This window comes from Agelaius tricolor, unplaced genomic scaffold, assembly GCF_023055355.1.
Source record: "Agelaius tricolor isolate 1412-34295 unplaced genomic scaffold, bAgeTri1.0.p SCAF_8, whole genome shotgun sequence".
In the NCBI taxonomy this organism is placed as follows: Eukaryota; Metazoa; Chordata; class Aves; order Passeriformes; family Icteridae; genus Agelaius; species Agelaius tricolor.
Genome location: NW_027269268.1, coordinates 7,089,040 through 7,103,198, shown reverse-complemented (window position 1 = coordinate 7,103,198; position 14,159 = coordinate 7,089,040). Strand labels below are relative to the sequence as shown.

The 14,159-nt window shown below is 38.8% G+C and overlaps 1 protein-coding gene across 13 annotated transcripts in view; it reads right to left on the bottom strand.

The window, feature by feature from the left end:
- Positions 1-14,159, bottom strand: part of OTUD4 (OTU deubiquitinase 4) — a 28,678-nt gene that overhangs the window by 3,716 nt on the left and 10,803 nt on the right. For 2 of the 13 annotated variants that reach the window (XM_071431500.1, XM_071431501.1), the window contains 14 exons: positions 13,829-13,973; positions 11,892-11,949; positions 11,388-11,505; positions 11,095-11,159; positions 9,297-9,397; positions 7,770-7,894; positions 7,472-7,652; positions 6,567-6,735; positions 5,629-5,749; positions 3,901-3,956; positions 3,195-3,353; positions 2,557-2,695; positions 1,302-1,571; positions 564-604 (listed from right to left, as the gene is read on the bottom strand). In XM_071431500.1, the coding sequence (XP_071287601.1) occupies positions 564-604; positions 1,302-1,571; positions 2,557-2,695; positions 3,195-3,353; positions 3,901-3,956; positions 5,629-5,749; positions 6,567-6,735; positions 7,472-7,652; positions 7,770-7,894; positions 9,297-9,397; positions 11,095-11,159; positions 11,388-11,505; positions 11,892-11,949; positions 13,829-13,973 (1,748 nt within the window). Of the gene's footprint in view, positions 1-563; positions 605-1,301; positions 1,572-2,556; positions 2,696-3,194; positions 3,354-3,900; positions 3,957-5,628; positions 5,750-6,566; positions 6,736-7,471; positions 7,653-7,769; positions 7,895-9,296; positions 9,398-11,094; positions 11,160-11,387; positions 11,506-11,891; positions 11,950-13,824; positions 13,974-14,159 lie in introns of those variants that run through there. The other 11 variants (XM_071431503.1, XM_071431504.1, XM_071431502.1 and 8 more) reach the window with 11 other exon arrangements.

The following is a 14,159-nucleotide window of genomic DNA, read 5'->3' as shown; positions in this document are numbered from 1 at the left end:
TTGGGTTTTGGCTAAGCCTCTTCCCCAACCTCACCAAAGATGTGCACCACATTTACACATACACACTACTATAATTACTCAAAGGATAGAATACTATTATCATTAACCTGAGCAGAAAGAACAGACATGCAGGGTACTTAAGGGAGTGGCCCCAGGGAAAGATTTTGGGATCTGCACTGCAGTGGCTTTGCCAGTACACAGCCATGGTTGAAGTCCGAGGGCATTTTCTCATTCCCTATGTGTGTCATCCAAAAGAACCATCTTCACATTCACAATTTATCTGTGACTTTGCAATGCACAATTTGCAATTGTGCAGCCACAGTTGGAAGCCAGGTCTCACTATGCTACTGGTATGAATTTGAATTCTGCTGACTTGAAGTGCACTGTGGACAACTGCTGGAATCCCAGTTAACAGAACATAAAATAAGGAAGTATTTCAATCTGAAAGATGGACTTGAAATGTACACCTGCAGCAATAAATTTTCTGCACTCTGAGTGCCAACAATTATTCACAAGTGGTTTTTGTAACAAAAATGAAAGCATAAGGAAGTTTGAAGAGTTACCTTCACACCAAGATTGAAGAAAAATCTAAGAATATTCTTATCTAAAAAAAAAAAAAGGAAGAATATTTATAAGGACCTAAAATATTTAATCTGATTTAAAAACTGCATGAAGTTCCATTTCAGTAGAGAACACCAATATTAAGTTACTACTTGCATGTCTTCAACTGATTAAGTTGGGGTTTTTTGCCACAGTAAGGTATCTAGAACACAACAGCAGTTTAAATTTCAGTTTTAACAGTCTGTGAACTTCTAGTTGTTAAAGAAACCCTTCACTAAACCAACACCACTGTACAGTCAGACATGAGATGTTCTTTATGGACATCCCTTGCATTCATAGTATGCCAAAACCTGTATTTTCCCAGATCAGTAAGGAAATGCTCAACAGCTTCCAAGCTTTTAAAAGACATGAGCAAACCTATTACTCTGACAGGAGCAGTTCTCCAAAGATAATTCTTTACATGCACAAAACCTCAAGTTATGATGGGGCAAGCTAAGAGGTACAAAGTGATCCTACCAGATTTCCAGGTGTAACCACCTGAAACAGTCACAATTGTTGGCAACACAAACTAAAGAGTTACAACTCTATTCAATATTCCCTCCCACATGTTAAATCATGGAATGACAACTATTGGATCTTTGGACAAAGAATAACAACAGGATCAAAAAAAGTTGTGTTTATCTACATTTTAAGAAAAGAAGACCTATTAGAAAAAATGGTGTCAAATTCAGACTTCTCACCTTTAGGTAAGTCATCCCCAGTACTGCACAGGGAGTAAGGAGGTGCAACAGCTCTTTCTCCCTTTTCATTAAAAGGGAATCCTGGGTAGAGCGGATCCTGGTAGGGATTCAGAGTCTGAGGCAAAGGCATTAAAGGCTGGTTAACTGCTTGTAGCCACACAGGAACTCCAGCACCTGAAGCAGATGTTACCTGAGCCTGTGATACAATAGAGTCAGGTCCCGTGGCTGGTCCTGGCATCAGTGAAGAAGCAGGTATTTGGGTTGGAATACCTAGAGGGAAAAAATCCCAAAATAGATACATATATATGTATAGAAAGAGAATAGGTATCAATGCATATCTATAGGTATGTCTATATAGATAAATAATCACAAACCAAAAGACATCAGAAAAGCAGGATTCAAAACGCAGAGAATAGTTTTCAGAAAGATTGAAACAATTTAGCTAAGCGTTCTAGAAATAGCTAAACTGATTTTTTTAAAATTATGAATGCCAGAAGGAAATAGGAAGGAGGAAAAAATGGGTGAAACTTTCATGTGAATCCCTGAAGTTCTCATTCTGACTAGTCATTTAGAGTCAACTCTGAATCTGAGCTTAGATCAACTGGGCTGTACATCTTCTGTCACAGACACAGTCAAGTGAGATAGGATTGTGACTGTCTGATGTGAACAGCAGGCTGATCTGAAAGCTGGTTCTTGTACAGAAGCAGCAGTGTGAGAGAAAATGCAGCACCTGATCTAATGAGCACTACTGATTCTAAGCTAACTCCACAGACCACAAGATGCGCACAGCACTCCAAAACCCATTACACTGGCTTTGCAGCTCAGGTCCAAATGGAGCTCATTAGTTTCAGACATACAAGTCCCAAGCTGAGTCCTCAGGAGTAAACCAAGGAGCCTGCTGTTACATGGGACACAGAGCACAAACACTTACCAGGTTTCAACATGCTGACAATATGTTCTACCTTAAGCAGATCCTCAAAACTCAATGCTATCCCACTCAAGAGGAAAAAAGGCCAATTAAGTACACAGCCCTCTTGTACCTTTCAGGTTGGGAGTCAAGCAAACTGTACATAAAGGCAATCAAAGATCTGTTAGAACTCTCACTAGCTTTCAGCAGTGAGAAACTATGAATGCCTGCCTTTGGAATGTGAAATTATACAAGACACTGTCTCCTGGGTCTATCTTCAACTTAGTAAGAGAGTTAAAGTATTTTCCAGGGTTAGTAATTTCTGATTATGTTAGTATTTCTGCAAACCTGCTGGTCCATATGTTGCTGGCTCACTTGGCCAAGCTGGCACAATGGCTGGTACAGAAGGCACTGCTGGAGGTAAATGCACCTCAGAGAAGACTGGAGAGGGTGTCGGAGTTACGCTGGGCAAGCACTCGGTCAGGTTCTGGAAAAACAAACAAATCTGAATCCCATCACAGCTGGTGACCCTGACGAACTCACAGCCTTATCTGGACTACCACCATGCCCACAGGGAAGTACTAACTAGGAACATACCCAAAGAGACCTGAGCTGCATCACTGTGTGGAGATCTCTGAGCTCTGTCCAGCCATGCCTGTACCACAGAGCCATCAGTGCTAGAACCACCTCCTCAAGCTTTACATTTAAGTATCTCCCACCCAAAATAAAAGCCACCCTCACAAGCAATTACCAATAACCTCAGAGAAACCTCAAAAGGAAAAGCTAAAGAATTTAAATTTCTACCTTGGTAGAAAGATATGAAATAACCCCTCTCTCAGAAAATAACAGATTTACTTTTCTATCAAGGGTTGTCCTTTTACAATCTATATGCTGGACATAACAGATTCCTAACTGTAAATATGAAATTTTAGCACTATCACCATAGAAATGACTGTGTAATTAAAAGCCAGTATTGTGATACATACGTGGCTGTGATGAAGCTCCCCTTTGTCTGAAGTCTCCTGACTGGAAAACTTTGAAATCAAACAAACATTTCTTACTTGCTCAGCAAGAATCGGAGAATCTGTTTTTACTTGTTCCAAAGGAGATGAAGCTTTTGGATAACTCTCATCTTGACTATTCTTCTAAAGCAAAGTTAGAAACAACATACACAGCTAGTCTAATAGTAAGATTAACTTTACAAAGAGTTATTCACAAACAGTAAACCACATTCCATACAAAGTGGGCTAAGCACCCATCACATATTATACTAGTGTGACATTTTTGTTCATTGAAAGGACAGCAAAGGTTAAAAGCCAACAAGAGGCCATAAATCTTCACTGAACTTCAGAGCTCATGGTCTGTTAGCACAATAGCTATTAGCAAACATCAAATCTTCTGTGGTCCCATTATACTGGAAGTACAGACTGTACTAAGCAATTACAAATCCCGATTTGTAAGTGCTCTCAATAGCCCAGGTTTGAGGACTCTGATTGCAGAGAAAGACTAAGTATAGGTTACAGGGCTGAGGAAAGCTGACAGAAATACAAGCCTCCAGCCTTAGGAGTATTTCACTAAAAGCTGTACAGCAGCAGCAGCAATCACAGCTCTAAAGACAGCTATTGCTCTGCTAATCATGTATCAGAGAAGCAATAACATTAAAAAAAAATTTGGTCTTTTCTTTAAGATTACCTCAGATGAATTTGGCTCAAGCTTCTGACTTAAGTGGATCTGCCTGGAATTTGACTCTGCAACACCAAGACATAACCTAGTAAATGAACCATTACACCACTTATGGCTATCAAAACTTAAGCCAGTTAGTTGTCTTTCCAAAATTAAACTTTCAAAACTAAACCTATACCTTAGTATATAATTACTTCAGAAAACTTAAATTTCTAATTTTACCAAAGATCAAAGCATCCTAAAACAAACAGTTATTTGGGCAGTAACAGAGCAGCTACTTCAGTCTGGGTTCTGCAACTCTACAGGAGTTCTTTAGTGATGTTTGGAAACCATTTCAGTGATGCTTGGGGAAAGCAGGAATGAAATGCAACTGTCCCTTTAAATATATTCATCCTAAAGTGCTCCTAATGAAACAAAAGTTTGTACTTTTCTTAAAGGGAAAGTGCTCTGATTGGCATTTTCATATTCAAGTGTTAAGATAAAAGAAGCTCAAAGTCTTGTCTACTTTTGACTGATTAAAAAAAAAGTTTAGAATGTTGCAGTGGATTAAAAGATCAAAAAAAGTTTTCAGACTGCTGCACAAAGTTCCATTCCTCAAGCACCAGCAAACACTTTGGTGGGGAAGAGAATTAAAAAACAGTTGTGACACAATAAGATCTGAATAAGCTCTTCACATTCTGGCTTATGTTCAGACCTGGCTATCACTGCTTGTCAATCAAACTCATGCCCAGATTATTCAGTAGTAGATAAAGACTTTTAAAAAGCTTGTTATATACTCTGTCACAACTAGCCAGCGGTATAAATGGAAACAGTATTGATTTTGAGAATTACTGCCAAATCCCCAAGCAGCAATAGGAATCCCTGAACACTCAGAAGGAAGTATACTTGATTCCCATAGGATTGTTAACCTAGTTTCACAAGAGGCAATGCAAATCTGAGTGTCACAAAAAGCAGAGAAAGCTGGACATGCCATGCCCTTCAGCCAAATTCATCATGACAGTGGAGTCTTTTACTTTCTCTCCAGCTTTCTCTACGTGAACATTTCTTAAAAAATGTGAACGTTCCTTAAAAAATTCCTTTGCAATTAGCAGAGATTTACTAACTACCTCCTCCTGGCACCTACAGCTTTCTTCTATTACTGCCATGTTCCACTTCCTCACAGAGGAGGAAAAGCTTTAAGTCCATGAAGAGAAGCTGAAGTGTTGTAACCGACTGGGGGGAGAGAGAAAACCCAAACAAAATTTTGACCACGTGACAGAGCTTTTTACTGTAAACAGGTTTGTTTTCCCAACCCTTCTGTACCCTTCTTCTCCACCTCCTGTACCAAGGTATGCTAATTCTTAACCATGCCACAGTAAATACTTTTACCAGCTTCATAAATTACTCTTAAGGCTCTTCCCACTGGCACTTTCTGCCACACACTCTAAAATTTCAAAAGGATCTAATTTAGGGTAGCTTTGATAAGTCTTTTAGTTTTTCTCATTTCTCTTTCCATTTACTACAAAAATGCCAGCCAGGAGTCTACTCTCTCAGCCATATTCACAAAGCAGGGAAATGTACTTTCTTCACAAACCACACCCTTGCTACCCTCCAGCCCAGTTTAGTTTGGCACTGCTACTTAGGATAACTTTTCCCTCATTGCCTAAACAGATGCCCCACCTTGAATAAATTCAATTGCTGGTAACAACATCAAGCAAATAAAAAACCAGCCATTATCTAAACCCATTTAGTTTTTACCTTTCTCCTTCTGCTCTTCCACCTCTGCTGTCCACTTGCTGTTTCTTCTTTCACTATTGGAGAACTTTTTCTGGTTTACATTATCCACAGTTTGTGTAGCAGCCTGACAGACTAACTGGTTCTGAAGAAGTTGACAAAAGCAGAAATATCACTTCATGTAATCAGTCAAGTGACACTTTACCATCATCTGCTATGATACTATTATGCCTTCATGACAAATAATATTTATGTATGTAATAGGCAGAAAGAGGAAGGGGTGAGGGAGTCTCTGCAGGATACTGAGCCATTCATCTCCTCTTTCACATTCATTGCTACATTTTGCCAAGTGCCCTTTAAGAGCATTCATGACACCAGCTGACGTGACAAAATCTGTTTCACTCAGACAATAAATCACATCCTCCTCCTGCAGGTGAGCAAATGCAGCGAACTGTTACTGCCCAGGAGAGACCAACCTCTGTCCCTTTCACTAGGAGAAAGACTGAAGCCTTTCTTCCCATCCTTGTTCTTGTTTCTGTTTGCCCTAGGATTTACACCCCAAAAGCCCCACACATCTCCAGAAGAAACCTATGTGGAGAGTAGCTCTTTACCCACAGGATCTGCTCGCTTCCCTGGATGTACTGGGACTCCCACCTACTTTCATTAAAGTTGCATCAGTAGAATGATCTCTCCAAAATCCTACAAATACAGATGCTCATGTGTCTCCCATATTTACACACCTAAAGCACTGTGTGGTGGATGTTCAATTATTCCCAGGACAAACTACTAGGTGTATTTTCTTATCTTTAACATATAAAGCACTGTAGATACCAGCGAGTGCAAAACAAATATCCCTAATTTCTGAATTGCAGTGTGATTCAAGGACAGCAAACCAATGGCTAATGAAAGGTTCACAGGCAAGTATGGAAAGTGCCCTGTTAATGACAAGGAATGCAGCATACATTGCAAAGAGCAGGAAAAGCTTGCTCATCCCTCTGCTGGATCTCATAGAGGGAGCGGGACTCCTCTATGGCCTGCTTCTCCCTGCGCTCCTCGGGGGACAGCCCAAAGTAGTGACAGTCCCGGCTGCCGTGGTGGCTCAGCTCCTCGCCGCGCTCACGCTCCGCCTTCCTGCACACGGGGAACAGAGAGCATCGCTCAGACTAAAATTCTGCATCAAACCCACACAAACTCCTGCCTTAGGAGAAAGGAAGATGCAAGTATGAAATAGAAACTCTGTTGCAGCAGCCCAAGGAATCAAAAAGTCACTACCGACAAATGCAGGTAAAACACCATTTTAATACTCCTTTCAAATGTTAAGTCAGAACACAAAGCAGTCCCCTATGACAGGTTCAGCAGAAGCTGATGGAAGACCTTAGCCATGCTCAAGAAGCACTTGCAGCTTTATTTCAGCCCCAACAAACAAAAAACCCCACCCCACACAACCAAAACCATCAAACCCACAACAACAACTTCAAACACTTTTTTGCCCCAGGTGGGGCAAAGATGATGCTGATCTGAAGAGCAACAACTTGGCACTCTTTGTATGAAATCAGGCAGAGCTACTCAAGCACCAGAGGAGCTCGGTGCTTTAATGGACCTTTCAAGAAGAACAACTACAACATAATATAACCTCCATTTTCCAAGAAAAAAAATGTGGCTTTGTAGGCAGTTTCTGCCATGCACAAAAAAAAAATATTATTCTTCCCATGCTTGTGTGTATTCTCAAGGACTTGGGACACTTCCTAAGCATTCAATGGCAATGTATTTGAAAAGAGTATGCTGAAAGCATCTGAAGCAGGCACCTGGGCTTCCAGAAGCTCATTTAAAGAGTTCAAGCCAGGGAAGATGCTGTTTGCAGTTTTACCTTGCAGACTGGGAAGGATTCCTGCCCGGAGCTTTTTGCTCAGTTGAGGTCTGATGAGGTTGGGGCCCAGAACTCAAGAACTGGTGCTGCCTGGTTCCCACAGTATGCTGAAGTCGAGGAGGTAGTGCTGACTGGGGTTTGATTGACTTGCTCTGATTCTTTGGCCCTCTGCACTCTGCATCTGGGATAACAACGTGAAAACAGGTAAGACTTTTGTTTTAATCATTTCTTTTAAGCTCTTTGGGACAAAACATCTGACAAAGAAGGTTCTGCCACACAAAGACAGGTACAGTCCTACCAGGCTGAGCATTCTGCCCCCATGTTGGGTAAAACTTTTTTATCTTCTTCCCTGGCACAGTGTTCCAGCCCTCCATAGGAGAGGTCTGTGGAAGAGGTTTAAGGCTCTTCAGTGAGACAGCATGCCTACAAAACAAGGAATTATGGAGGGAATAATATCTTAAAAGACCAGACTGGGGTTTGCATAAATTAATACCACATGTTCACTAATACTGACAGATCTTTCCATATTTGAGAACATTGTTTTCAAAGTTCTTTGCCTTTATGATTACACTCAAGCAATGTGTAGAACAGCAAACCCTTTTTTATTCCTTTTTACATAAAACTAGCAAGTTGACACAAACTTAGTAAAGAATGATCAGCCATTTGTGAAGTGCCTGCAGGGCAGACAGAAAAAGAGAATGATCCCAAAAAGCAATATAATTAGATAAAAGCAATATACTTAGATAAATTTATTACCGACGTTGCAATAGGTGCCAAGATTAAAATATGTTACATTGATGGTGTATATCCCAGAACAATTACTGCCTTTTTAATTGAGGATGCTAGAGATGATCCAAGCAACTGTTTGCATTATTTGAAAGGTTATTTATTTATATGCTTATTATATAGTAATATAATAGTATATAGTATAGCATACTGTACTATATAGTAATATAGTAATATAATATATAACTATAATGTAATATATTCTATATTAATAGATTAATGTAAATATATAACTAGTATAATATATTCGTTATATATTTACATTATTCAAACAGGTTAAATTCCAATTTAAAAAGGATTCAAACTGCAAGATAATCTTCAGATCTCATAATTATTGTTTTAATGGTGACCAAATGAGATAAATGGGAATCTTTCTCATTTACCTTGACTGAAAGTGTTTCCTCTTCCCAAACTACAATCAGTGTGGGGTTTTTTGACCCATAAATCACAGGACTTATAGCAGAGCTCAAGATGTCTCAAACTGCTCTCTCCCTGCCCCCTCCCCACCAAAACACCCCAACAAACAAAAAACCCCACACAACCAAAACCATCAAATCCACAACCCACAACATCAACTTCAAACACTTTTTTACCCCAGGTAGGGCAAAGATGATGCTGATCTAAAGAGCAACTTGGCACCCTGTATGAAATCAGGCAAAGGTACTCAGCCACCAGAGGAGCTCTAATGGACCTTTCAATATGAAAAGCCTGTCACAAATCCAGCATCTAATTATTAAGTCCAAGCAACACCTTATTAGCCTCGTGTCAATCTGTTTAGGAATGAACCTTGTGCACGAAAATTAAAATACTATTGATCTACTCTGCAAGTAATACCCACACTACTTGGCACTACAGAAAGAAGTATGAAATGATAAGCAATTTTTCCTTTTTTAAATAGTATGCTGCTTTCTTAACAAATTTGTGGGAGTACTGCTCCAAGTAAAGAAACAGATGCATTTCAGGGGCTGAAGTTAACTCTGAACCAAAGTAATGCTTTCTTCAGTTTGTTGCTCCCTTCCAAAAGAGATTAAGCACTCACTTTGCTCCAAGCTCTTCTACAAATACAACAACTGGCCCATTCTCTGAAAAAACTTCTTGAATATGGGCATTATAAAATTTCCCATTATGGTCTAAGCGCACCTGCAAAGAACAAGAGCAAGAAAAAAAAGTGGATTAGCTCCAAAGATGGCTGTGAGAGGAGTTAACTCTTTAAAATATAAACAATAACAAAGAGAAATTTTCTTTCTGGGCAACAGAAGACCTAAAAATACACATCACAGTTCAATAAATGAATCAAAAGCCAATCTTCAACCCCCATTGCTTCTTCAAAACAAAATAAAAATACTATTAAAACAAACACACGCACACACAACACTAAACAAACAGCCCACAAACAAACAGCTTGCTGAGGAACCCTACTTAATGAAATATGCTTTTCAAAACCACATGAGAAAGTTAAAAGCAATCAGTGCAGCCAGGCTTTTCAGCTTTACTGAAAACACTCTCTCACACAATAAAATTCAAAGCTTTTCCCTATTAAAATCCACTTCACTTCAGTGAAATGTAGTCTAATTAGGAACATAACGAACATCAATTACTTCAGGAGTTATTCTTCAGAAGGTTTTTTTTAAGAACAATCAAAAAATGTTCTTTAGACATGATCATAGTGTTAGTTGTCTGACTGACATTCTATGTTCTTAAAACTCTTCTGTTGTATAAAAAATAAATTTCTTAATGTTTCACTATAGTATTTGGCTTTAAAGTTGTATTAATTTGATCAACTCTAATTTTCACTATTCACTTCATGTTTTTTTTCCATGTTTTTATACTATATATTTACTGTCTTGCCACATACACAGAAAATTTGACAGATAGAGTATGTAATTACCGGAGTGTTTTCTCCTAATAATATCTGTAAATAAATACCACACAAGACAGCCTTAGGTCTTAAATGCACATTTTAAGCCTGTACTATTAAGCAATAAATAATCAACTCAGCATTAGGTTGGTTTGGTTTGGGGGCCAGGGGGTTTGAGGGTTTGTGGCTTTGTGGAGTGTTTTGTGGCTGGGGTTTTTTTTAGGTTTGGAGATTTGTTTTCCCTGCAGTTTAGTCACTATGGTTGACTCCATTACACAAATAAAAAAGTACAAACTGAAAGAGCCCCTGTGCTGCATGATTAACCCAACTGAATATTTTGTCATTAATATTAATAGCTTTAATAGATGGTCAAATGTCCTAGAAAGGAACACGTTTAGCTGAGTACCACCAGTTTAATTAACACACTTAAGGAGACTAATCTACAAATTCAGAATTTAATGGCAAACCTTGATTGTTCTTAAGCAGCAACACTTAATACAAATCTTAATAGAATTTGAAGATCAATTGTGTAACACACTTGCAACACCCTGAGAGGAAGAACTGCCCAACACTTTGGAATCTGCAATAACTAAAGCAAGCTGTACTTCATTACTTGGAAGTGCTGAGATTTTTATCAAAGCCAATATACACAGAGTAATCACGATTTCCAGTGTCAAACATAAACACATGGATATACAGTTCCATGCTTAACGTTGAGGCTCCCAGACACCTTACCACATATACTCTCAGAGTTAACCTTGTGATTTTTTTAATGGAGCAAAATTGCACTGATCAGTTGTACATCATGCTGTAAGTCATGAACACTGCCAACAATTAAAGGACAAGTACATCCTCAGCTGAAGACACAAGTTAAGAGTATTTATAAAGTAGCAATATCAAAATAGTTAACAAAGAGGGAAAATTGACATCTTGAGCAAAATGTTAATGTGTCTGTAAACTACAATTCAATGTTACTTACTTTACATTTATCTCCAATGGAGTATTGCATGCCAGCAGCAATAGAAAAATCTTGTTTTTGCTGATCTGTAAACACAGAAGCAGTAATATACTGTTAGTTTAAATATACCAAAAGGATTACTTTCCTGATGCAGTAAAAATGCAAACCAGGTGTTCAGGCCCCAAATCTGCCCAGTGACCCATGTGAGGAAAACCAAACTAAAACCCCAAACTGCCACTTGCATCAGTTCTTCAGGAGGGCTTCACTTCCCACAGCTTGCAAAAGCTGCAACTTTGAAGTATTCTGTTACTCACCCCATCTGGATCGGAGCCAAACATCGTATTCAATGTTTCTGTAAACCAAGGGATCAAGTGATTTCAGAACCTTTTTAGGCAACACCAACGAGGTGGGATTTCCATTGCTCTCAAGGTGCTGCATGGAACAGAACAAAGTGCTGAAAGGTCAACTACACAGACATGTCCAGCTTGGCATATTTCAATCACAGTGCTCAAGCCTTGTACTGACACATAGAAATGCTGACAATATATAAAGCATAAAGGGCTTTGAAAAAAAAAAATTAAACTGTGTTCTTGTAACCATGCCAGAACAAATCTAAGAACTAAGCAGCACTAAAAAGGACACTTATTCACCTCTGAGCACATCAAAAATACCCAGTACTTTCCAAAGAAATAGGTAGTTTTTAGGATATTACATGTTAGGAAAGCTATTAACTCAAGAGTCTCTCATGAACATTAAATACCAAAAATATAGCCGAGTACAAGTTATTGGAAAGAAAATAAATCTCAATGGATAAATACCTTGTTGCCAGAAAGAGACTTCATTCCATTCATATCACTAACTGTTGTAGCTTTACTTCTGTAATAGGACAGAGGCAAGTTATGTTTTCATAATGAATTACAGCATTACTAAGCCCTGAAAATCAGGTAAGACATCTAAAGAGAATAAAAGTGACACTACCATTCTCTATATATTTTCCTGACAATAAGCATATCACAGAATATCTTCATCTCTTGAAGTGAAAAAGCTGTCTAAAACAGAAACTGTAGCTTTCTTTGATAAAGAAGTAAGACTTTGGGTTTAAGTACAAATTTTAGGAAGTCTATCTTATGTGTGCTTTGCTGACACCTAAGGGAAAAAAAAGCAAGGGGTGGATGACAAGGGAAAAAAAAGTTCTCTTAAAATTTTTGCAACTACATGAGGAAAACCTTGCAAATGTAGACATAAAAAACCCTCAAAACCAACCTACTGTGTTAGTTAACTTCCATCAAGCATTCTAATTTACTCTTATTTTCTACACCTGACATCACCAGAAAAAAACTTTCCACTGAGAAAGTTCCAAGTATTTTTTCTACAACAGTTGTAGGCAACTGTCAGCATTAACTTCTCCCAAAACTATTGCACTTAATAACAACATAATTGAAAAATTTATATTTATAAAATGAAAAGAATATTCTGGAAAACTAGCTTATGAAACATGCTGAAGTCAATTTTAGGATAAGCAAAAGATTTAGGACTTCATAAACTCAGCAAAGTGTCTGTAATTTGTGTTAACTGGGTCAAGAGTCGCATACACACACGCCAGCCCTGCATTATAGGACATGTGGTTTAAATCAAAAACATTGAGTTCCACAGTCTCCAGAGAGCACATGACCTTATTTCCAAAGGTGCTAAGGAGGTTAGCAGGATATTTTTCTTAGGAATCCCAAAGATACAGGGTAAGGCTACTGCATTTGAATCCCAGGGAAGCTTCAAGAACAGAAAGGAAGAAAGATTTCCATTAGCTGACATTTAGCTATAATAATTGTTTCCTCAGGCAGAAATACTTTGTATTTTAATTGGCAACATTCCCTAGTATTTTTTTCCAAATACAAAAATAAGCTAATCCCTTTCCCAGAACTTTTTTTTTTGGTGTGATGATTTCCATTATCTTCCTTTCTGTTGTTTTCAACCTGTGGGAGAAACCAGCTCCCAACAGCTCAAAGAACTTCTCCTGCCACATGCCACACAGCAGAGCCCTAGGGAAGGACTGTGCCAATCAGTGGGAGAAGGGGATGTGATCCACTGACGCAGCACCAACTCTGCAGTTTCAGTGGAATTTCACACAAGCCAGAGTTAAGGATCTTATTAAAACAGAAGAAAAACTGTCAATATGTAAGATTGCAAAAATGGCACTGTGAAGGACTGACTGTGCAAAAGGAGTCAGGTTGAAATCTCAAAGCTTGCTAGAGCATCCAGCAAAAAGAATATAAACCCACTTCTTTATGATGCAGATCAAAATGGAGCAAGCTGTATCTGTATGTCTCCATCAGCTTCACCTCAAGCAGGTATTCCAGCCCCCAGATGTGGAAGACACACAAGTTGGATCAGATTCCTGTAACTCTACTCAGCTGCAGAGTAAGCCAAGTCATTCTCAGAGAGACTGGCACCCTGACAGCTCTCCCAGGGAATTCTGCTACTCTAAACAGGAAGAGGCACATGTTGCAATGGCAAGAATCCATTATGTAAAGAGACTCAAAGCTAGACTCCAGGAAGAACAGAAGAAGGCCAGAAGCCTGTCCTTGGGTAAGTGAAGACACACATCCCATTCTTCCACGCTTCTAACCCTACCTCTTCCTGCTTCATTTCTTAGTAATTTTAAATGGTTTCAACCCTGACTATTGGATTCTACTACCCATCAGAAATTCAGAAAATTCATTTAATGTGTGTTCACAGGCAACTTTTCAATTTCATTTACCTGTAGTTGTCATCTTCCGAATCCGAAGCCGACACCTCACTGCTCCCATTACTTTCCTCTGCCACACCAACAGCACTAAGTTCTGCCATGATTTTCTTTACATCCATATCAAACACTTTCTCGTAGAGCAACTCATACAGCAGAGCTGGGGAAGAGAAGGAGAAAGTGGAAGAGCAAAATCAGTTACCAGCTAAATCAGTTTTTATTCCACCTTTTCAGATGGCAATCATACAGTAATTGACAACTCAAACTGAAAACCAAGCCACTGAAAATGACTACAATAAACTGCCATACAAAGCCTTTTCCTGAAACCTAACAATGATAGCTTCAA